This window comes from Gopherus evgoodei, chromosome 14 (genome assembly GCF_007399415.2).
Source record: "Gopherus evgoodei ecotype Sinaloan lineage chromosome 14, rGopEvg1_v1.p, whole genome shotgun sequence".
NCBI lineage: Eukaryota > Metazoa > Chordata > Testudines > Testudinidae > Gopherus > Gopherus evgoodei.
The window spans coordinates 498,623-521,787 of record NC_044335.1 but is presented as its reverse complement, the minus strand read 5'-3'; the positions used below and the strand labels follow the sequence as shown (position 1 = coordinate 521,787).

The 23,165-nt window shown below is 53.3% G+C and overlaps 1 protein-coding gene across 9 annotated transcripts in view; it reads right to left on the bottom strand.

The window, feature by feature from the left end:
• Nucleotides 1-4,490: 4,490 nt before the first annotated feature.
• Nucleotides 4,491-23,165, bottom strand: part of CDH22 (cadherin 22) — a 156,038-nt gene continuing 137,363 nt past the window's right edge. For all 9 annotated transcript variants that reach the window (XM_030533291.1, XM_030533295.1, XM_030533290.1 and 6 more), the window contains 2 exons: nucleotides 10,286-10,537; nucleotides 4,491-8,208 (listed from right to left, as the gene is read on the bottom strand). In XM_030533291.1, the coding sequence (XP_030389151.1) occupies nucleotides 7,670-8,208; nucleotides 10,286-10,537 (791 nt within the window). In that variant the 3' untranslated portion in view covers nucleotides 4,491-7,669. The remainder of the gene's footprint in view (nucleotides 8,209-10,285; nucleotides 10,538-23,165) is intronic.

Genomic DNA, 23,165 nt, shown 5'->3' with positions numbered 1-23,165 from the left:
GCTCTCTAGAAGACCGAAGGCCTTAAGCTCGGAGGTGACCATGAGCACCCGAGCAGAGAGATGATGCGTCCGCCGTCAGGGGCAGTGAGGGCTGGGGCGGATGAAACCGCATCCTGTCCACACCAAGGAGGGGGTTAGCCACCACTCTAGGGAGCCTAAGGCGTTCGAGGGAACGGTGACTACCATGACCATTGGCTCCCTGTCCAAGCGGTACGCCGAGGTGGGCCAGACTTGGAGAGGACGGAGGCGGAGCTTGGCGTGTTTGGTTACAAACTTGCGGGCAACCATGGACCCAGGAGACTGAGACAAGAACGAGCTGAGGTCGTTGGGAAAGCCTTCAGACCTCAGATGATTGATGCCATCGCCTAAAACCGCAGTTGCGATAAGCAGGCTCCGGCTAGGCAGGAGACCAAGATAGCCCCTAGGAAGCCCAACCTCTGCGTGGGAACCAGAGTGGATTGCTCTATAGTAATCATCAGGCCTTGATCTGTGAATAAGACCGTGACGATGCCCACGGCTGAGTGGGTTGTGTGTCAGAGTCTCCTCGGATAAGCGAATCGTCCCAATACGGAAAAACGCATATCCGACATAGCTACGGTAGGCGGCGACTATGGCCGTAAACCGGGAGTATTCACCGCTGGCTATAAAGCGGAGGCATCTCCCATGCGGAGGGAAGATGGCATTGCAAAAGTACGCGTCCTTCCTATCCAGGGCGGCATAGTAGCCCCCCGGAGGCAAGGATGGAATAATGGTTCCCAGGGATACCATGCAGAACTTCAACCTTATCCCAAACCGGTTGAGTCCATGCAGGACCAGGAAGGTCTGACCTGTGGTCGAGTGGGGGACTAGGGCATAACGGGAGTAAAACCGCTAGCCCCTTTTGTCCGCTGAAGGGGGACAGGGCTGGAGCAATTTTAAGGTGGTACCTATGCTCCATCGTGCGCAGGACCCAGCGACCTAAAAGTAACTGGGGCCATGCCAGGAGAAAGCGGGATCAGGATCCCGTCCTGCGACTGGTACACCGCCCTCCGGTGAACCTTGGAAGGTCCGTCTTTGGTCCCAGTGGTAATTGCGAGGGACCTCGACTTTGGCTTTTTAGGGGGCCTGACGTTTGTCTGCGACCACCTTGGCCTTGCCGTTTTCCAGAGTTCTGCCTCTGGCTAGGCACAGAGTATGGCGGCTGGGGCCATAAAGGCCTGCGTTTGGTCGCAGGCGTATACATGCTGAGACGCATTAGGACCCTATTGTCCAGCAGGCTTCGCAGTCTGGGGCTGTCTCTGCCGCGAAGATGCCTTTACCAACAAAGGGTAAATCCTTTCCCCCGTCCTCCAAGACGGCAGCGAACTCTAGGTGGGAGGTTCGAGGGAGAAACTCCTCCACCCAGGTGCTATAAGTATCGCAGCTAAGCAAGGCTTGTTGCTTCGCACCCCAGAGGTGCAGGGCCCCTGCAGAATACACCTTGCATTCGCCAAGGCTCTTTCCGCTTCGGGGCTGGCGCCCGCTGGCCATGATATCAGGATCGTGGTCCTGAGCATAAAATCCGCGCATATGGGGTGACACGGATGCGTGTCCGGACGGCCATGGAGGTACTAAAAGAGGGCACGGGCCGAGTCCCTGACTCACTCGGACCTTGCCCAACTCGGCACCGGGGACCGGCATCGGGAGGCGTATCGGTACCTGGAACGAGATCCAGACCCGCAACCAGAACGGTGTCGGGAGGTCGACCGAGATCTCGAGGCTCGGAGAAGAGCTACAGGAGTCAAGGTACCTGCCCCGGTGCCAGATGTCGGAACGGTGCCGATAGCGGGTCGGCGAACGGGATACCGACCGGTGCAGTGAGTGTGACCCGTACCGAGGAAAACAGTACCGGGACTGCCAGTGGTGTCCGGTGTGCCGACAGGACTTGGCGCGTCTGCGGGACCGTGATCATAGACGGTGCCGTTCTGCTGTACTGACAGGGGACAGTCCCTTGAAGAGACTGTATTACCCGTACCGGCGGTGCCCGGGTCAGGCAGCACTGACTCCGTCATGGCACTGAGAGCCCTCGCCGTTGGTAACATCTCCGGCGCGCAGGGAACAGCAGGCTCAACCACAGTGCGTACTGGGGAGCTGTCAGGCACCGGATTCGACGGCCCTCGTGGGGCCGGGATCCATGGTACCGAGGTCATCAGAGCTTCGGTAGGTGCCGGTGCCGGGAGAACCGAGTTAGATAAGCCGTCTGGCTGGGGTGCCGTCAGCACTGAAGCAGCGGGAGTAATACGCTCAACCACGGCGCGTGCCGGGGAGCCGTCGGACACCGGATTCTACGGCCCGTGCGGGACCGGGATCGACGGTGCCGAAGCAGGTGTCGGTGCCGGGCGATCCAACGTAGACGAGCTCTGGCTGCGGTGCCGTTGGCACGGAAGCAGCCGGAGCAATACGCTCAACCACGGCGCGTGCCGGGGAGCCGTCAGGCACCGGATTCTACGGCCCGTGTGGGACCGGGATCGACGGTGCCGACGCCATCGGTGCCGCAGCAGGTGTCGGTGCCGGGCGATCCGACGTAGACGAGCTCTGGCTGCGGTGCCGTTGGCACGGAAGCAGCCGGAGCAATACGCTCAACCACGGCGCGTGCCGGGGAGCCGTCAGGCACCGGATACTATGGCCCTTGCGGGACCGGGATCGACGGTGCCGACGTCATCGGTGCCGCAGCAGGTGTCGGTGCCGGGCGATCCGACGTAGACGAGCTCTGGCTGCGGTGCCGTTGGCACGGAAGCAGCCGGAGCAATACGCTCAACCACGGCGCGTGCCGGGGAGCCGTCAGGCACCGGATTCTACGGCCCGTGTGGGACCGGGATCGACGGTGCCGACGCCATCGGTGCCGCAGCAGGTGTCGGTGCCGGGCGATCCGACGTAGACGAGCCCTCAGGCTGCGGTGCCGTTGGCACGGAAGCAGCCGGAGCAAACGCTCAACCACGGCGCGTGCCGGGGAGCCGTCAGGCACCGGATTCCACGGCCCTTGTGGGACCGGGATCGACGGTGACGACGTCATCGGTGCCGTAGCAGGCGTCGGCGCCGGGCGATCCGACTAGACGAGCTCTCTGGCTGCGGTGCCGCTGGCACGGAAGCAGCAGGAGCAATACGCTCAACCACGGCGCGTGCCGGGGAGCCGTCAGGCACCGGATTCTACGGCCCTTATGGGACCGGGATCGACGGTGACGACGTCATCGGTGCCGTAGTAGGTGTCAGCGCATGGCGATCCGACTAGACGAGCTCTCTGGCTGCGGTGCCGCTGGCACGGAAGCAGCAGGAGCAATACGCTCAACCACGGCGCGTGCCGGGGAGCCGTCAGGCACCGGATTCTACGGCCCTCGTGGGACCGGGATCGACGGTGCCGACGTCGTCGGCGCCGGGCGAGCCATCTTAGACGAGCTGTCTAGCTGTGGTGCAGCTGACACAGAAGCAGCAGGAGCAGTAAGCTCTACCACGGCGCGAGCCGGGGAGCTGCCAGGCACCGGATTCCCCGGTCCTGGGGGACTGGAATCGACGGAGCCGAAGTCATCGGTGCCTCTGCAGGCCGGATAACGCAACTGAGGCGAGCTCTCTGGCTGCGATGCAGGTGGCACGGAAGTAGCGGGAGCAGGGGGCTCAACCACGGCGCGTGCCGGGGAGCCGCCAGGCACCAGCAGAAATCGTAGACTCTCTCGACCTCGGAAGAAGGGAACGGTGCCGAGTCGACATCGGTGCCGGCGACGGTCGGTGCCGGAAGGCCCTGGTGGTACCGGCGGGGTCCGGTGCCGAGGAGGCGCTTCTGCCCGCCGCTTGAACATCGCTCCGCGTCCAAGGTGGAGGGGCAAGTGAAAGTCCCGCACCTTTTTGTTCTCGGCTTAAAAGCCTTGCAAATGGGGCACTTATCTGTCAAGTGTGATTCTTCAAACAGGAGTCATGTAGATCTCTCTTCGGCCGCGGCTTCTGGTAAGCCGGGCCCCTTTTGAAAATCTGGTGAGCCATGCATGGCTCCGGCACTGGGCTCATGGAAGGGCTACTTCCTGAACCCCGCTAACTAAACTAACCATGTTAGCAAAGGAAAAACGTATAACCATACAAATATATATATATAAAAGTGTTATAACTGCATAATTATATACGAGAAAACGAGTAGCTAGGGAAGTGGAGGTCAGCTAAGCCGCGCTCCACTGTTCCAACGACCGACACGGGCGGTAAGAAGGAACTGAGGAGCGGGTGGGCCGGCAGGAGTATATATGGAGCGCCATGGTGGCGCCACTCTAGGGGGCGACCTGCCGGCCCACTGAGTGGCTAGGGTAAAAGTTTTCCGACGAATGTGCACGCGCGGCGCGTACACCTAACTGGAATGGATATGAGCAATCACTCGAAGAAGAACTGTCATTTACTAAGACCACATTAAAAATACCGTACAAGAAAAGGAAACGAAACAAGATAAACTAAATCAGACTTGGGCTAGATGACAAGGAAATAATTTATTTCCAGGTTCTAAAAAGACCTTGACAATATAACAAGGATGAGAAAATCAACCTCCTGATTTTGTTTGGATAGAGGGAAAAAAGCAAAGTGACGCCATCAAACACCCAAACAGTCTGCCAGCTCCTTCCTGTAGGGGGTGCTCATGAGCACGGTGTGGTGTGGGAGTGAAGCCAGCAGGGTTGCCTGGGCACCTCCCAACCTGATACCAGACAGGAGCTGAGCTGGGCTGCTCCAGACCATTGCATTTTCAGATGGAATTAAAAATAAAAATGCAGAAGAGGTTGTGTGTGTTGGGGAGGGGTTGGCTGGTTCAGGATGCATAAGTGGAAGCCAGTTTGGTAATTCAGAATACATACCCTGTAAAACTGCATCCTCTGCTTAGACAATCCCTGGCAATTGCATGAGGCCCTTCCTAAAGCAAAGACCAGTTCAGCAGGGGATTGGGCAGAGTGGTTCATTGTCCCAGAGGGAAAACACAAAAAAGTTCCTGAGGAAAGAGAGGCCTTTCTCCATTCTCTTACTCCTGGATTGGTGGCATTGTCTGGGAGTGACTGAGCGTGCTCAAAGGCGATGCTTTGGGGGCAGGAGGAACAGCTACCGAGTAAAGCCTGTCTGACTGCCTGGTAAACAAAACAGGCCATTTATCTGGCTGCTTCTCTAAAATCAGTGGGGAAAAATCACAGTAAAGGACTAACAAGACAATGTGTGGCATCCAGGACATGAGAGACTTGCACAGATACCAAGATAGGGGCAGCTCCTCCAGCCTTTGTAGCCATACTGAGACCCAGAGAGATGAGCAACTCTGCTTGTTCAAAGTTTAAATGCTGAATTCCGGCTGGCTTGGGAGTCTCCCAAAAACACCTGAGCTGGGGACTCAGATGCTCAATAGCATGTGAGCCTTGAGTGGCTGCACCAGGGGAGGGGGAACCTGTTGTTGCAGGAACAACAGGCAGAGACTATTATTTTTCTAACATGTCCTTCTAGCCCCCTCCATACCACAGCATGGGGCTTTCTCTGCAGCTCAGAGCAATACAAGCTACTGGAAAACAGAACACAATATGAAATGAACATGCACATACATTTATATTCAAATACGGTCTCCAAAGAATTGGCAACTGGGATAGAAAACACTATGGCTAGGCTAAGGGGACAAACCCAATGACTATGACAAGCCTTGGCAGGCCTTATCAGTTATGTATCAATTACAACATTGATTTTTCCCATATCAGCAGATAAGCTGCTGTAGCCAGCACTACACAAGAAGCTGCTTGTGTGCCCTGCTGAACAGGACTCCGAAACGTTAGCTGGGATTTACTCGGAGAATGTCACTGATCTGAAGACATCCCTGCGATACCCAGCATGTCCCTCAAATGCCATTTCAAGGACCATGGCATTCGGACAGCCTCTGCTTTACACCTCATTGACCCCAGTTCTCACCGTCCAGCACTGCTCTTTGCCAGGCAGCTCCGAATTAATCATCCTATGTTTCCTGGTACTACATTGTGCTCATACTTTGACCACCCCCTTGGGGACCGATGGCTCACACTGTCAGGTAAGTTTTCCTAAAGCCCCCTGCTCGCCCTGAAATATAAACAGAACTCTTCGGCCAGCAGTTTCTGTGGAAACCTGAAGGGACTTTCACTCTAGGGCAAACTTGCAACAACAGCAACAACAAAAAGCTGGGTTTGGGGGATAGCGTGGCTTGGCTTTGCTGATGGCGCGTGGTGTCTGGCACCTCCACAAGGCCTGCTCCCAGAGCTGGGGTGGACTTGTCATCAAAGGCTGTGATCAACTGACTGACATTCAGTGGCTGAGGTGAAATGAGTCGTTAGTGTTGTCAGGCCCGTGCCTGCTGGAAAGCGCATCCACCTCGCACCCACAAATGCAGCTGGCACTACTTGCCACTCTTGTTGGTTGCAGACTGTGGCTCCAGAACTGAATAGGGCAAGGAGGCTCACTCCCTCCTCAGCCATCCAGGCTACCTCATTTGGGGATGCTGCAGCAGGCCGGCTGAAGTGCTGTGCCTGTGAGAGTGTACACAGCAACCCATACGAACATGAGACATCAGGCCCTGGGGCTGACTGAGAACTTCCCACACAAAGCGCTGTCCTCTAGGGATGCGTTGCATTCCCTCTACTGTTACCTCTACGACATGGGCTCGAGAGCTTCCTCCTTCACATTTCAGCATCACTGCCCACAGTCCAGCCACAGTCATAATCCTGTATTAGGGATATCACAGTTTGTTGCCATGGGGATCATTGGGATGCCAGAGCCTCAGAACAATGACTTCACTGTGCATTAAGCAGGAGGGGTAGATGTTGGCATAAACACAAATATCTGTGATACATGGCAAAAATGGATAGGAAAATTCTAATAAAAACCATGAGGTGAAACCCAAGCCCAGAAGCAAAGTATGTTTGACCCTAATGTAAAAACCTCTCTTTAAAAGGACCTGACCTAGGAACTAGCACCCAGGACCTCCAAAACTCAGCAAACGTAAACTGCTCCGCTGAGTGTAAGCAGCTGGGATTATGCACAGAAACACCAGCTTGCCACAGCTAGAGGGACTGAAATACAAGGAAAGTCTGTAAATATAAGGGGGAGAAAACAGAACAAAAGTTAAAAGCTGGTTTCGTTCTGCAAGGAAAGCTCTTAAAAATCAAAGCACATCAAATGCTCTGAATCAAGTGACAAAAACAATTTAGACAACAAAAGGCTTCTCTTTCTTTCTTCCTCTCCTTAACTGGGCTCATTGGACTGATCGATTTAAATGATAATTTGTGGGGGAAAATCCCGTCCGAATTTTCTTGAATTAGATTTTCTCTTTCTTAAATTAACATGGAATGCTTTAATGGAGATTGCTATGAAAGCGATTAGGATGGTAACAACAGCTCCTTTGGGCACTTCAGCCTCGCTGTGTGTGTGCTACAGAGCCTCTAATGAGAGGCGGATAACGAAGAGCACATCATAAAGCCATCACTCGCCCTGTCCAAAATGGTCCTTGATGCCTCTCCTTCCATGCCAGGGTGTGTAGTGCAGGGACTCTGCTATCTAGATGACATATTGTCCTTATTGTTTGACCTGAGCTTGCTTCCGCAGCAGCCCTCGAAGACATGGGAAGCCTGGAGAATCCCCTAGTCCGTAAATCATTGTCTCCGTCTCATTGTGGGTTTTTGGTTAATTGTGGCTAGGATTCTTCGCTCTCCTCCTCACCTTTACGCCCGGTGTAGAGAGCCGCCAGCTGCCGGAAGTGTGGCCCCCAGCTGCTCAGATAGGAGAAGTCCTGTTCTGAGCTGGTGGACCAGGTGTTGATGGAGCTCAAGGACGGGAGAGAGGAGTCTGAGCCCTCGAAGGCGTAGGTTTGGAACGAGTCGTATGGTGGGACAGACAGATCCTCATCTGCCTGATCCACCTTCCTGCTGATGTAGTCTCTGAACATGGAGAAGTCCAGGTCTGGGTTCTGGAACCACTGTGGGAGGGCATGGAGCTCGGAGGGCAGGTTACTAGTCATGCCCCCATCTCCCGGCCCTCCCCCGCCGTCGCTGCCTTTGAGCTCACTGAAGTCATAGAGGCTGCGTAGGGCCGACATGTCGTAGGCCTCAGTGTCCTGCTCCCCACCCCCCTCATCATTGTACTTGATGACATTGTCCCTCATGTCCTCATCCTCCTCTGATGTCAGGTGGCTCTTGTGGTGTCGCTTCAGAGTGAGGATTAGGAGAACCAGCACTGGAGAGGGAAAGAGCCGTCAGTGGGGCAGTACGCCCGGGAGACGAACTAGGGGAGAGGGCAGAGCGTGAGCGTGAACGACTCCCTCTCTGGCAGTGAAGGTGCTGCCTGCATTCAGGGCTGGTGTGCAGGGCAAGGGACATGGCGCTCAAATGGCCCTTCATGGCGGAAGAACATGCCCCAGGGAGGGAAAGCCAGAGCTGCAGCCCTCTTGGCTGGTGGGAATTGGCATCACTGGCCAGTTCGCCAGTCGAGGGCCAGGCCCATAGCAATGACATTCCCTGGGTCCCCAGTGGGGGACAGTGCAGGCTGGAGCTAGTGCTGGTCTCTGGGCTGTGTTCCAGGGAACTGGGGCAGCCACATTCTCCGTGCTGCACAGCCACCAGGGCACTCACCCCCCAGGAGGGGAAAGTGCAACAAAGACGGAAGGATGGGTTCTGAGAGAGACAAGGAGGAAAAGGGGAGCAGGGCATGGCAGCAGCAGAATGGCTGGAGGGTGATTCTGGAGCAGATGGCACAGAGTGGGAGCAGCAAGATGCAGATCAGTCCTGGATTATCAACTATTTGAAACGAATGTAAAGTGCACCCTGTGGAAAGGGTTTTCTAAAGAGAGACTTTTCCAGCAACGCCTGGGGTCCTGCAAGTTCCCTGACAATGCTCAGCCAGCAGGGACACCGCAGGGTGGGAAGTGACTCTGTTGATCATCTCCGTTATTTTAAACATGAGCTCCTCCCTTGACATGTGCGAACAGGCCTATGTGTGCAGGCCTCCTTCTGCCTATAACCCAGTCTGTGCCTGCCCAGACCCAGGAGCCGGCCCAAACAAGGGAGGAGGAACGCTGTGTGGAGGGATCATCCTGCCCAATGTAAACACTGCCACCCCCAGAACAGGTCTCAGGAGCCGATGACACTCCCAGGCATGGAGCCTAACACTGAGGGAACAACTGATCAATCTGACCAACAGGAGAGACGGGGGCTCCTATGTATCAGAGTCATGACATGGACTCGGACAACAATCATATTCCTTGTTTATTTAGACCTTAACGCTGACCCACCTCCACAAGGCCTTTCACTGGACAATGTCTTGCTGTGTCCAAGCCTCCTGTCACTGTTACCTTCCCTGGCTTCCTCTGTGTGCTTGGGACCCTGCTTGTCTTCAGTTAGACTGTGAGCAACTCAGGGCAGGGCTCAGCTCTGGGCGCCATTGCAACAGAAACACTGTCCTTTCTCTGCATAAGGAGCTCTCTGCGATGCCAGTGTTAAAAAAACAGCTAGCACAACACTCCAGCTTTTGCCTGCGTACCATGTGGTGATGCAGGATGCTGGTCCATCTGCAGGTGGCTTGGGACACTTCCATAAACCAAGTTCTGGAGGCTCTCAGCCTGTTCCCTGGCAGAGGCCAGCCTGGGAGTTGGCATGGAATCAGGGCCACCCAGAGGATTCAGGGGGTCTGGGGTCTTCGGTGGCGGGGGGCCCCCACTGCCAAATAGCCGCCGAAGACCCGGCACTTCAGCAGCGGGTCCCAGAGTGGAAGGACCTCCCACTGCAGGTCTTCGGGGCACTTCGGCGGCAGGTCCCGAAGCGGAAGGACCTCCCACCGCCGAAGACTCGGAGCGGAAGAAGCTCCAGGAGCCCGGGCCCCGCAAGAGTTTTCCAGGGCCCCTGGAGCGAGTGAAGGACCCCACTCCAGGGGCCCCGAAAAATTCTTGTGGGGGCCCCTGTGGGGCCTGGGACAAATTGCCCCACTTGCCGCTCCCCTCGCCCCCCAGGCGGCCCTGCATGGAATGGGCTCCATGCAGGCTTCTCTGGATGGAGGGGTTCCTGTCTGAAATCAGCTCTGTCAGGCTTCTCCCTGCAGGACAGGTGAATTTACTGCAACTCCCGCTCTGCAGAAAACTATCAAGAGGTCAGGTGGCAAAGGTGAGAAGCTGCTGTCGGAGCGGGACATTCCAGCCCAGAGACAGCTGCACTCACTGATGTGTATGCAAGAGGATGGCAGAAAGAGAAGCGAGATGTAGCGGAGGGTGGAGGGAGGAGAGGAAGAGCATGGCTAAAGAGAGGCAGGCTGGGACACTCACCGATCAGGATGAGGATGCAAACCAAGAGTGCAATGAGTGCTCCGGGGCTCAGCGTTGCTGACATGACATAGGCGGTGCTGTTACAGGACTGGATGGCTCCTGTGCTGTCACAACCACACACCCGGATGGTCAGAGTCCCCGTGCTGCTCAGGGCAGGAGGCCCACTGTCCACCACCAGAATGGGAAGGAAGTAAATGTCCTGCTCCTGGCGGTTAAATCCCACTCTCTGCGTGTGCACCGCGGCTGTGTTGTCTGGAAAGGGCAAGAAACCGACAGGCAGTGTCACCGCCAGTGCCCACAGACAGCTTCACCAAACAGCCCGGCACCCTACTGCCAGCATGAGACAAGCATGCCATCCCAACCGCCCTCCTCACCATGCTGCTCCTCCCACACTTCATCTGGCTCTGCCATTGGAAAAATCAGCAATGCCTCTAATCCACCTGTGGGCCTGATATGCATTCTCAAACATGCAGAGCAGGTGCCTATGCACCTAGCATGCACCCAGCATGCACACTCCCGCAGGAGCTGGCCTCTTCAGACTGCACTGAAAATACAGCCTAGGAGTCTGGTTTGCCTGAATTCCCACACAAGCCCAGTGGCCTGTGGCAGTCTGGCACCCTAAACCAAGTGCATGGCACAAAAGTGAGACTAATGGTGACAGAGGGAGATGGGAGGCAGAAGCAGCACATGGTTATCAAACACTCAGGTAAATAACACAAGGAAAGCAGAGGAAGCACAAATATTTTCAGAAAACCTTCTGATCGCTCCAGTGTCCATGACAAGGTTCTCATGGAGCAAGTTACCAGGCCTCAGACACTGAGAGGGGATCAAAGATACAGCTCCTGGGCCAACTGGCTTCAGTCCCTTAGCCAGGCAGGACTCGGGGGAGGACAGGTGCAATGTGAAACAACGTTTTCCTTGTCCCCATGTGTCAACATGCACCTGGAGCCATGGGCCAGGCCTATTGAGAGATTCCAAGGGCAACAGGGGCCATTGTAATCGCCTAATCTGACCTTCTGCATAACACAGGCCACAGAACTTCCCCAGAACAATTTCTAGACCTGACCTAGGTCTTAGTCTGAGGTTCGAGAGTGCTTCAAGGCCACCTCCGAGCTTCCTAAGGGGCAGGAGGAACTCTTCGTAAGCTTCCAGCCAGTCATGTTTTCTGCCACCCCAGCCTCAAGGTGCTTTAACAATATTTAAAGAATACAATCCATACTGAGGAGAACAGAGAGTAACAACCAACCCCCAGGCAAACAGCAGCCATCCGTTGTAATGCCAGCTGCTTCCTGGGCACTGACACTGGCCTGGAAACTGGGAGAGTGATTCTGGCTCATGAGCCAAGCTATCTGGAGCAACAGGACTGGGGAAGGGGGAATGAGGGATGGCATGGCTGCCTTTCCCCACTTCTGGACAGTCCTCACCATGGGAAAGCAGAAGAGAAGAAATACAGGAGGAGGACCTGCACTACCAATGGAAGAATTGTAACCAAATGTCAGAAGTGGCTGCTGAATCTGCCTGCCCTCTTTACTGAAATGTAAATGGTCCACTGATAGCAGGGTGGCCTGCTGCATGCAAACTCCCTCCCTATCCCAGCTGATGTTTGCTGGCCTGAGTCCTTTCTGTATCAATCAGCTTTTTGATTGGCAAAGACATCTGCTCTAATTGTGGCTGTTGTGTCGCCTGCCAATATGGAAACAGGCATGTGGACTGGGAGCTGTGCGGTATGAGAAGTCACTGACGGGGTAGCATCTGTGCGAGTCAGGGACAATGTGCTGGCCATGCAAGAACCAGGAAGTCAGGAGTCCATGGAGCTTGGTGTTGTTCCTGCTTTGAGCAGGGGGTTGGACTAGGTGACCTCTGAGGTCTCTTCCAACCCTGATAGTCTATGATTCTATGAGCGGTGGGCATGGGAAAGGCCTATGACCAGGAGATCGGGACAGGCTTTAGAAAAGTTGTGAAAGAGCAAGAGGAGCACAACGGAAACAAACCAACAGGCAGAGAACATTATGGCGAGGGCAGAACCCACTAGCAGCCAGGGGTCGATTTCCGTCCTGATCCAGCGATGCAATGGGGCCAGAAACAAGAGAATATGGCCCCATGGGAACTGCCTCAGAGTTCTTGGGTTGCACAGAGCTGGTCTAGTGGCTCTATCGCTCCCCCTTGGCAGGCCTGGGAGTAGTTGGGGAAAATGAGGCATGGCAGGACTGTCTCAATGCCCCAGCTCTTCTTGGGATCCTGGAGTAGGCCCTTGATTAGGTAGAGGCTGGAGAAGCCAAGGCTGCTCTAACTTACATCAGGGACTATTGGCGCCACAAAGGGGGAACAAAGTCCTGTGCTGAGCAGTTTGGTCACACGCAAGAACTGGGGACAGGGCTCACTCTGCCACTGTCCTGATGTGTGTCAAAGCCATCACTTAGTCACACACACGTTGGCCTGAACACTTTCTGGCAAGGTCCCTGTTTTCCAGGACTTGGTCTCCTGAGTGAGACTCTGCAGCAGACTGAGGTACATTATGAGGTTTTTATTGACTAAATACACGAATGCTGGAAGTAGTCAGCACAGCTTCCCTTCTGGCACTTCTTGGGATATTCTGCTCCTCTCTCGTCACTTCCCTACTGAGGGCGGGTGACTTTTATAGCCTTCTTCCACCACTCGTGCTCATACTCCTGCCTGTTGCGCAGGCTGGTCGCCCCCGTGGTCGTCTTCCATCGACAATAACTGCAAGAGCCAGCTTACCGATCTAGCTCTCGCGTCTCATTGCCTAGCCTCACATCCCCCAACTGGTTCTTAACTGGAGCAACCTGCACTAGGCTCCTTACAACCTCATTTCATTTCCTGTCACAGTGCCAACTACTCGACCATGTCAACATCCTCATTTCCATTGCGGAGACATACTGATTTCCTTTCCTGGGGGTGCCCAAGTCGCAGTTCAGTACATTATGATGGGCTGAATTACAGCTTTATGTACTTTGCCTTTTAACTTTATTGGTATCCTTTTGCCACAGAGAACTGGGGTCTGCTCCCACCACGCAGCTATCACTCAGAAGGACACCATCAGCAGCAACCATTGACCCCAGAATTTAAATACTTTCATACTTCTAGGCAATTGGCCTGTGATGTCCTCTATGGTGAGTCCTCCTCCTGCAGTTAGCACAGCCTGTCTTACCAGCCTTGAGTCTAAGCCCAGCTCACTCACAACTACGTTGCCACTGTTCAAAGTTGGCCTGTAGGGTCTCTCAATCTTCCGCACGTAACTCTGAGTCCTCAGTGAACAGCATGTTCCCAAGCAGCTAGCTCCCTTCCTATCTTCTCGTTTATCACCTCCATGACAGGCACAAACTAAAAGGGGCGCAATGCTGACCTGAGCTCCAGTACTTACTGGAAAGTTTCTCCTGTAGCCCCCGTTAGTTGGCCAGTCCCACCATTGTACATATCCGGGGTCATACAAAAGGACCTTCTGGCACACTGGCTCTTGCAAACTCCACCAGGCTGGTTTGTTGGTACACAATCATACGCCTTTTCCAGGCCCACAAAGACCACACCCAGCTGCTGTCTCTTTTCTCTGAACTTCTCCATGAGTATTTGCAGCACAAATTCGGCATCAGATGTCCTCCTTCCTGACATGAATCCATATGGACTGATCCAAATTTAAACGATTCCACAGAGACGCTTTTCAACAGCCTTCTACCACACCTTCATAGCATGTGACATCAGCTTAAGTGAGGGATCATAAACACACAGTGTAATATCTCCTTTATGTTTAAAAACAGGCAACACAAAGCTTTGATGTCATTCACCTGGCGTTTTCCCTTTCTTCAGGGAGATTGCTCCCCTGTTATCAGTTTGCCACAGTTCTCTGTATTACCAGCGGATAACTGCACCGCAGACATTGTCAGGGGAGCCAGAGGCTTTGGCACCTGGGCAGGGGGCAGTTGGGATTTCCAGCACATGGGAAACAGGAAAAAGGCATCTCCTCTTCTCCTTAGGACACAGAACCTGCTTTAAGAGCTCACTCTCACTCAGAATGCGAAACACAGGGCAACAGATTAGCTATAGCACATGCCATAATGCTGACATTATTCTGAACTCAGACATGGCCAACATTCACAGGAATTCCTTTGAATAGACACTACACAAACAGATACTGGTTTTTTAACCATGTTTCAACGTGTTAGAATTTCCCCTAGGATATGTTGTCAATGTGTCCATGCGAGTGCCAAGCTGGGTGATGCCTCTCTGCAATTGAGCCCCACGAGCCTGCATCAGTGGCCGTGGCAGAGCAACCGAGTCTTTCACTGTGGTGTAGACGCACCCTTTATGACTCACGTGCCATGAGCTTTGTCATTCTCAAGTTGTTGCTCTTGTGGGATGGCCAGCCTCAAGGTATGTTACACTGCAATGGGGCTGGCCTGGGTCAGCTGGCTCAGGCTGCAGGGCTATTAAATTGCAGTGTAGATCTTGAAATTCAGGCTGGAGCTGGGGTCTGAGGTCACATGGGGGGAGCGTGTCTCAGAGCCTGGAGCTCCAACTTGAGCTCGAATGCCTACACTGCTATTTTGTAGCCCCACAGATCAAACACCAGGAGCCCTGTGTGATGAAGTGGGGCTGTTCTTAATGTTTCCTCTGAATACCATGTGGGTGCCTCCGTTTCTGGCCGACCCTCTGTCCCCTGGCAACTAATGGCCCGGGGCCTTCCCCTCTGCAAGGGGATGCTAAAGGTGTGGGAGAACAAAGAGGTCAGGTGACCTCCTGGCCCAGGAAAGGAACTCAGCAGAGAAGGAGAGGCTGGAGGGGGTTTCAGTTTAGAGCTGGCTGGGGACAAGGAGTGAGTGCAGACAGGGTTATCTGCCTCGCTGGGGCCCAGAATGGACCCGGCTGAGGGGTCCGGTTCTCTGTACCTACAAGCTCTGTTTTAGACCCTGTTCCTGTCATCTAATAAACCTCTGTGTTACTGGCTGGCTGAGAGTCATGTCTGACTGCAAAGTGGTGGTGCAGGACCCTCTGGCTTCCCCAGGACCCTGCTGGGGTAGGCTCACTGTGGGAAGCGCATGGAGGGGCAGAGGATGCTGAATGCTCCAAGGAGAGACCCAGGAAGGTGAAGCCGTGTGAGTTTCTTGTCCTGACTGGCTTTGTGGGGAGCAGTTCCAGAGCATCACCCGGGGACTCTGTGACACCCTGTCTCGTGACCAGGGCTCTGAGACTTGGTGCCGCAGCTTTTACTACAGTGTAGACGCACCCTCAGTTTCTGGGGTTGCCTGATAAAACATCTTGCATGAATGGGATGGAAAACGACATTTTTTAGAGGCGGGGGATGCTGTGAGAGGAAGCAGCAGCCTGTCTATAAGAGTAAATGCTGAGGAGCTGCCATGAGCTGTGAAGTTTTGTTTATTGTTATGCGAACCACTTGCATACAGGTAATAAGATCGTTAGCTTCCTGCTGCTGCCTCAGCTGGCTGTGATGTAGCAGGAGAAAGGGAGGTATAAACAATATTAACATCACTGTCATAGCAAGGGGCTAGGACCCCATCTCTGCCCTGTTTAGCTAGACACCAAGTTAGGTGTTTGGACACTTTGAAGTAACAGGATGGAGAAGCACGCTGTTATATTAATTTTAATAGAACACTTGCCAGTCCATGGGAAACTCAGAAGTTCTGCCCATCTGGACCCAATGGACATTATCAGGGGTTTGGGACATACCAGCAGGGAATATGCATAAGCCTACTAATAAGCCTGAGAACTTGGGGCAGAGAAATCTTGGCTGGGTCTGACCCTGGCCCCTGTCTGGGGCTTTCTGCTCACAGCCCGATCTGGGTGAGGGATGGTGCCAGGCCAGCTCTCGCTCCGAGATGTTTCTCAGATAGGAGTTCTGTACTTTGGCGCTGTTCCAGGGTCTCAGGCAGACACCTATTTAGCTCTTTGTAAATATGTACTTAGCACCAATTCCTAGCGTTTTTTGGGAAGCACATCAGAACGCTGACAACACCCATTTTGTTTACAGTCAGCTCCAGCTCACGTTAGAGAAAGACCTGCTACAACACACCGATTTCAAAATGATTTGTATAAATACAAAATACTCACTAGAAATACGTGAGTCCCTCAGTGAAAGGCAGCTACTAACTTCAGCTCTGATACTGATGGAACGACACATGCAGCACTTTGAATCACTACGTCCATCCAACATTACCCCCCACCCACCCCCTCAGAAGGCAAAGAGGAAGCATTTTGATTGTCCTGTCCACAAAGTCAAAACAAAAGCAGCCAACAACATTTAAATATTTCAGAGAGGCACAGCCCATAGAGGTGTTGGAGACCTTCCACAGACACACATAACTCAATGGCAGAGAGTGATACAAAATTAAAAGACGAATACAAAACTCTTTATTTCAAACTGCCAAACACAACATTTTCTCTCCCTGAGCAGGGCCAAGCAAGCACCGGATCCAGAGTGGAGACCCACACAGATCTTCACGGCTATAACAAAAGCAGAAAAGGCCTGGTAGTTTATTTAGCTCATCACCAAGCCAATGCTGGTCTATTGGTTAGACAGTCTGAGAGCTTCAACGTTAGGCACTTTTCCCAGATATTCAGCCTCCATTTCCCTTTGCTCAGTTTAATCCCATAACTAACCCCACATCCCCTCCTTCTCTCCTTGCTTGATGTTTACATCCTTCAGTAATTTGTAGACTGTTCTCCTGGCCCCTCTCCTCAGCTGTTGCATAGCCAAATAGTCACATGTATCCCTCTGTCTTCACAGGTCAGTCCTCTCCTCTGGCCCCATCGTCATTATCTTTGTAATGGCTCTTCTCTGAGCATCCTCACATTTCCTAATTCCATTGTAGAACTGAGATGCCTTGAGCAGAGGGCAGTATTCTCTCAGCAGGCACCATCCTACCAGTGCTGTGCCACAGATGATCATTGTGAATGTAGTCCCAAAGCCACCACAGGGTCAAAATTATCTTCTTGGTCCACAGCTTTTCAACTTTGAGGTGACAATGGGGTTATCTGTATGGTGAAGTATTTGGGGCTCTTCCATGCTTGCATGTGTTTGCTGCCTGGCACATGCTAGGCAGTAACTCTTGTATGCATCATCCTCTGCTTGTGAAGCCCACAAACCATTTTTTTCCCTTGCTACCGTCTTACATTTCAAGCACTTCCCTTCTGTGCGACATACTGCCCTCCTACTAATCACCTGGGCGATTACTTCCTACATACGCCACATCACTTTTCCAGAGAGAGTCCCCTGTTATTTCCTGCCCATGTCTCGCTCGCCTTGAGGACCAGACTAATAAAACAGGGCCCAAACCTGCGTGAACGAAGTGTCCAGAACTCAGCCCTTGTTACTGGTACAGAACAGGAAAGCTTGGGAACACGAGCTAGTGACAGTGATGCCCATGTCCTAACCAGTATAGTAAAACAGTTCAGTCTCTCTGAGTCTTTCTGCAAACAGACTCTGCTGATAGCAGCAATAGCTCTTTTTTCATAAGTCAAACGAAAATAGGAGAAAAAAGAAAGCAGATGAGAGCAATCAAATCTCCGGGTTGGATTTTCAGATCCTCGCTCCTCCTGCACTTGCTGGGCCAGAATAAGCATCTGTCTTCCCCTTCTCCATCAGCTCTTCCACAGCTTTAGCATCCCAGGACATGCAGACTTTTTATTGTATATAACTCCCAGTTCAGTGGGCAACCATACTGCAGTTGTAGCTTCCCTCTGCCTTAAAGGTTTCTCTGAAAGGAATACAATTCCCTTCTCTGACTTCCGTGGCAGGGCTCAGGTCTGGTGGGAAAGAATTCTTGTTGTTTGCATTTTACTTCTTCCTTACCCAAAATTCTCTGAGCTTCAGGCATCATTACTGCTCTGGCTCCACTGCCTTCTTCTTTGTCTGGGTGGGAATGAAGTGCTCCCTTTTCCTCTCTGTCAGATCCGTTTCTACATCATGCAGAGTGGGTAACAGAATCTCCACGGGAGCTGGAGTATGTGTTACCTCTATCCTCAGGCACTCCTAGAATCCTGATTGTTAAGATTTCCAAGTCTTCCATCACCCATTATGTTGCTCTTAATTAGACCTTTAGAGAGTTGAGACATCTGCTTGTCTAGCCCCTAAGCTTTGGAGTTGGCAGGCTCCATGTGTCACTCCGTATTATCTACCAGACTTTCCAGGCTGCTGAGATGAGATTCCATCTACTATCCCTTCCAATGCAGTTAGTATTTCTTGGAGGACATGATTTTTGGCCATAATTGTCTCAAATGCTTTTCTAATCAATTTGCTCAGGTCAGGCACAGCCAGCAGAGGAGAGGCAGGAGTCCTAGGATGGTGCTACATCTGGAAGGCCACAGACTGTACGGGGCAGAAAGTCGTCTTTTTCCATTCAATATTTGCCTTTAGGCATCTCAACTGTTGTTCCGCTTCCTTCTGGACATAGCCACCCACTGGCTGTGATGCTGCGAGGGGTGTAGAACAATGCCGCATAGCTGGAAAGGTTCACTTCAAAGCTTCATCTTTCAACATAGCGCTAGCAGATGATGCTAAGAGTGAAGCAGGCTCAGTCTGCGATGTTAGAAGAAGAGGGCCCATGTGGCTTTGTCAGGATGGACTCTGAAAGTCCTGTGGGATAGGAGCTTGTATGGGGACTGGATAAGAACAACACAACAAAGAAGCTAGCACAGAATGTGAGTAAGCGCTCAATGAGCTCCACCTCAATTTGCGGTTTTGCAGATCAGCAGTAAAGTGAGTGAGTGAGCGCCCTGAAAACACTCAGGAAGAGCAGCAGCAAAGCAGGGTGACCCCTGCGGATACAAACGAGGGAACCATTACCAAAGCCCCTGGCTCTCACAGACAGGATAAGTGGTAAGTCAGCAAAAGCAAATGCCTCCCTACTGGCTCTCGCTTTAGGCCTTTTCTTTCTCTGATCAAGAGGAGCATCAGCATTTCTGGAAGGCAACCAGGGCTCAGCCAGGGGGAGGCTGGGTCAATCGTAGCAAGAGAGTGGGTGTGGCAGAGTGTGGGTGTAGGAAGCAGTGAGTGTGGAGAGGGCAGGGGGAGTGGGAATATTAATCAGGGTCCTTATTTAAAAGGCACCTTGGCGGGTCTTGTCTGGGGGCCGGGCCACACGCCTTGGGAAGGGGGAGAAGGAACAGGTCCTGCAGAAAGGCCTGGCCCCTGGGTGGGGCAGGCTGTGTCTGTGCGGACTTGGCTCTTCTCTCACCTTTTTATTCACACCCTTGTAGATCAAGCTCATGGCTGGCTGGGCCCCTGTGAGATTCCAGACCAGCCCTAGAATCTGGGCCCCAAGCAGGGAGCCCCTCGGTGACTTTTCAGCTCCAGGGCTGAAGCATGGAGGGCAGGAGACTGTCTCTCCCCTCTGCTTTCAGTGACCACCAGTGAGGCCCAGCACCCTGGAGCCTCCAGGGAGGGTGGCAGAGGAAGGAGGGGCTTTGCCTGCTGTTCCAGCTGCTGGTGGATTAGCAACCCGGATTCAGTACTAGGGATTCAGTGAATGCCAGCTCTGGAGCATGGGATGGTGGGGCTGGCTGAGCTCATTTCCCATATGAAAGTGGGGCCTAAGGTAAAACGTTGGAGCTTCTGTGCTTTCTGGTTTGTGTTTCTGGTGCTGCAGAACAAGGACAGCGGGTCCTTTCAGTGGCTGCGCTGCAATGATGACGTCCCAGGGCGTTTCAAATTCCTTCTAGCACAGCATGGCTCAGAGTAGCCTCTTCTCTCCAGTCTGCTGCCACCCCACTGCACTTGCTCCATATGTTGGGAGGTGCAGGTGGTTACTGTGGGCGACTTGGGGCTGCACGTGCAGCGGTATCACATCTGAGCAGGGAACTTATCATCCCTCTCTGTGAAGGGCCTGCGAAATGGCCCCATGATCTTGCGTTCAGGACTGGGCACCTCAGCTCCAGAATGATGCTGATTAACTGGAAGGTTCAGAGAAAAGTAACAAAAATACCAGGAGGGCTGGAGGGGCCGAATAAGGATGAAAGAGGAACATGGCTGAGCGTGCCTCGCAGAGCCAGCTAATGCAAACCGGCAGCTCTGCTCAGAGCATAAACGTGCCTGTGGGGGAGCGGCATTGGGAACTGTTCAGAGTGGGACAAAGGGGTGTAAACTAGGAGCAAAGGGTGACAGCAGCAAAGGAAAATGGAGCCTGAGGCGACGTCATGTCTACAATGTGCGGCTGCCCCACAGCACAGACTATGGGGGGAGGGGTCAATTACACAGCACACCAAAGCGCTGAGCTCTAGCTCGGCCATGTGGATGCTGCGGGCACAAACTAAATGGTACCTTCTTCGCGTTAACGTCACCCTGGTTCAAACAGTGTCACACTTCGGTGTGCCCGGCACTTCACACCCTGTCGGCTGCACTGTGGCGCGGCATGGACATAGACAGACTCAGAGACTCCATTTTCCTTTCCTTTACGTCAGCCCTTTGCTCCTGGTTCATAGAATCATAGAACCACAGAATCTCAGGGTTGGAAGGGACCTCAGGAGGTATCTAGTCCAATCCCCTGCTCAAAGCAGGACCAATCCCCAACTAAATCATCCCAGCCAGGGCTTTGTCAAGCCTGACCTAAAAAACCTCTAAGGAAGGAGATTCTACCACCTCCCTAGGGAACCCATTCCAGTGCTTCACCACCCTCCTAGTGAAATAGTTTACACCCTCTTGTCCCACTGGCCCCATAGGCCACACTGTGGCACAGTGTAGACAAGCCCTGTGTGTCAGAGACCCCCCCGAGAAGAAGTGCCATCACTTGGGCCATTGAATGCAGTGCTGGAGAGAGCTCTAGAGAATGGACTGTGTGGTGCAGCTCCGCCTGGCCCCCGGGGGACAGGATGGCAGGGACAGACCCTGGCCTCTGAGGGACAGACTGGGCTGGGCTTTTGTCATTTTGACTCTCTGAGTCCTGCCTGGTTGGGCACTCTCCCATCCACGGTCACTGGCTGTACTGTCTCCTGCATGTCCTCTCTCCTCTGCTGGATGCTGTCTGGGGTCACTGATCATTAGCCATGCCCATTTGGGGACCTTGGCCAAATCACTGTCCTGGCTAACTAGAGACAGAAACCTCCTGCCTGAATGCCCCGGGGGAGCTGGCTCTGGGGATGGCAGGAGGAGGCCCAGGAGCCATCATGCTGCCATAGGCAAGATGGTTCAGGGGTGCCTGGAGACACCATTTCCTGCAGCACTCCGGCTCCCAAAAGCCTCCTGACAATTGTGGCGTGTATGTAAGAGGATGGACTGAGCCATGACCTCATCTCTGTGGGAGGCATGGTGACCGACTCCCCTTAAGCACTCAAGGGAGTGCAGGAGTATGCCCGGTCTGCTCCAGGGACTGGTTTCTAGGCTGGGAAAGGGGCTCTCCGCCCTCACAACACAGTATGCTGCCTCCTCTCCTGGCCGGTGTGCAGTGGTTGTGAGCAAAGCTATTGGCCCAGCCCCACTCCCCTCTGCAAAGCCCATGTAAATAGTCCCATGGGGGGAGGTTCAGCTAGGAGGGCACAGTCACCCCTCCAGAGCACACCCATGCAGGAGCGGGCCAAGAGAGATGCCTAACTGTGGATCCGAAGGGCAGACTGTCCCATCTCTCTGGGCCTGCCCCAAGAACCGCTGTCTCTGGAGCCTCCACAGGGTGCACTCTGGGTAGTCGGAACCTGCCTGCATTAACTCTCAGCATCCTGCTCCTCTCTGCACAGTGGGTCTTTGCTGCTCAGCTGCCATGCCTGCCTGCAGAAGTGGGGGCAGGATCCGGGCCATTAATTTTTAAAAGGAAATAAATGTTCACTCTGGGCCATTCTGTTTCCCCTGGTATTTTGCCATCTTCTGCAGAGTGTAATTTTAACTGGGTTAGATGCTACGGCTCAGTGGCCACCTTCCACCCCTCCCCTATTAGGTTTAGGCATATCCCCGCAGTTCTCAGCTCTCACACATCTCTGTAGGATCCCTGGAAGCTTCTCTCAGCTATTAGAATAGAGGCATGCCGATCCCCTCTTGCAGCTAGGGACAACACCTTTGCATTCTGCCGCTAGTGGGACAATTTGGCATTTGGTGTGTGCAAACAAATGTCACTTTCTAATAGCTGAAAATCTAATGCTCTTCTGACCACAGCCTCCTAATCCCATCCAGTTCCTCATCAAAATCCCACTGTCTCTGCCAGGAGCCTCTCTGCTCATCCTGACAAACTCTTACACAGGGTCAAAGATGGAGAACATTTCCTGGGAGGATTTTGGTCCCTGTCATGCTGAGAGGATGAGTTACGCTCCTGATGTTGCTTTCTGCTGCCTAACAGGAAGTGAGAGAAGTAGGTGCAAAAAGATTTAACCAAGAGCTTAGTGAATCCATCTGTGCTGACATCCATCAGTGTCACTCCTTGGCTGCAGAAGCAATATTTATAAATCACGTTTCAAAATGGCTACAAATTTGTACAAAGAAACAGATGGGCTAGTGGGTAGCAGTTTGTCACCACTGATATTTATATAGAGAAGGAGACAGAGTGCAAGAGGGGCCGAGCCTGAGAGAGAGACGGCAAGGAGGGGGGAGAGAAACTGAAGGAGGCTATAGCAAGGGAATGAGCAGGACCTGAAGGGAACCAAAGAAGAGAGTGCTGGGGAAATTAGATTGGTGGGGGCGGGGTGAAGAGGGGGAATTGGACAGAAGCAAAAGAGGGGAGACGGAGTGAAAGAGTGCAGTAATAATACATCCTCCAGCAGCCTCCGGTTCTTATTATCTAATAAGCCATTGCTCAGCGACGCATCCGTCAGGGTCTTCAGCAGCCCTCCGAACAAGCCCTGCAATTAAAGCTTGTTTCCAACCAAGGCAGAGAGGTGCTGGGTGATGCTGGCTTTTACTCCTTGCTTAGTGAGATGCCACAAGGAAAGTTTC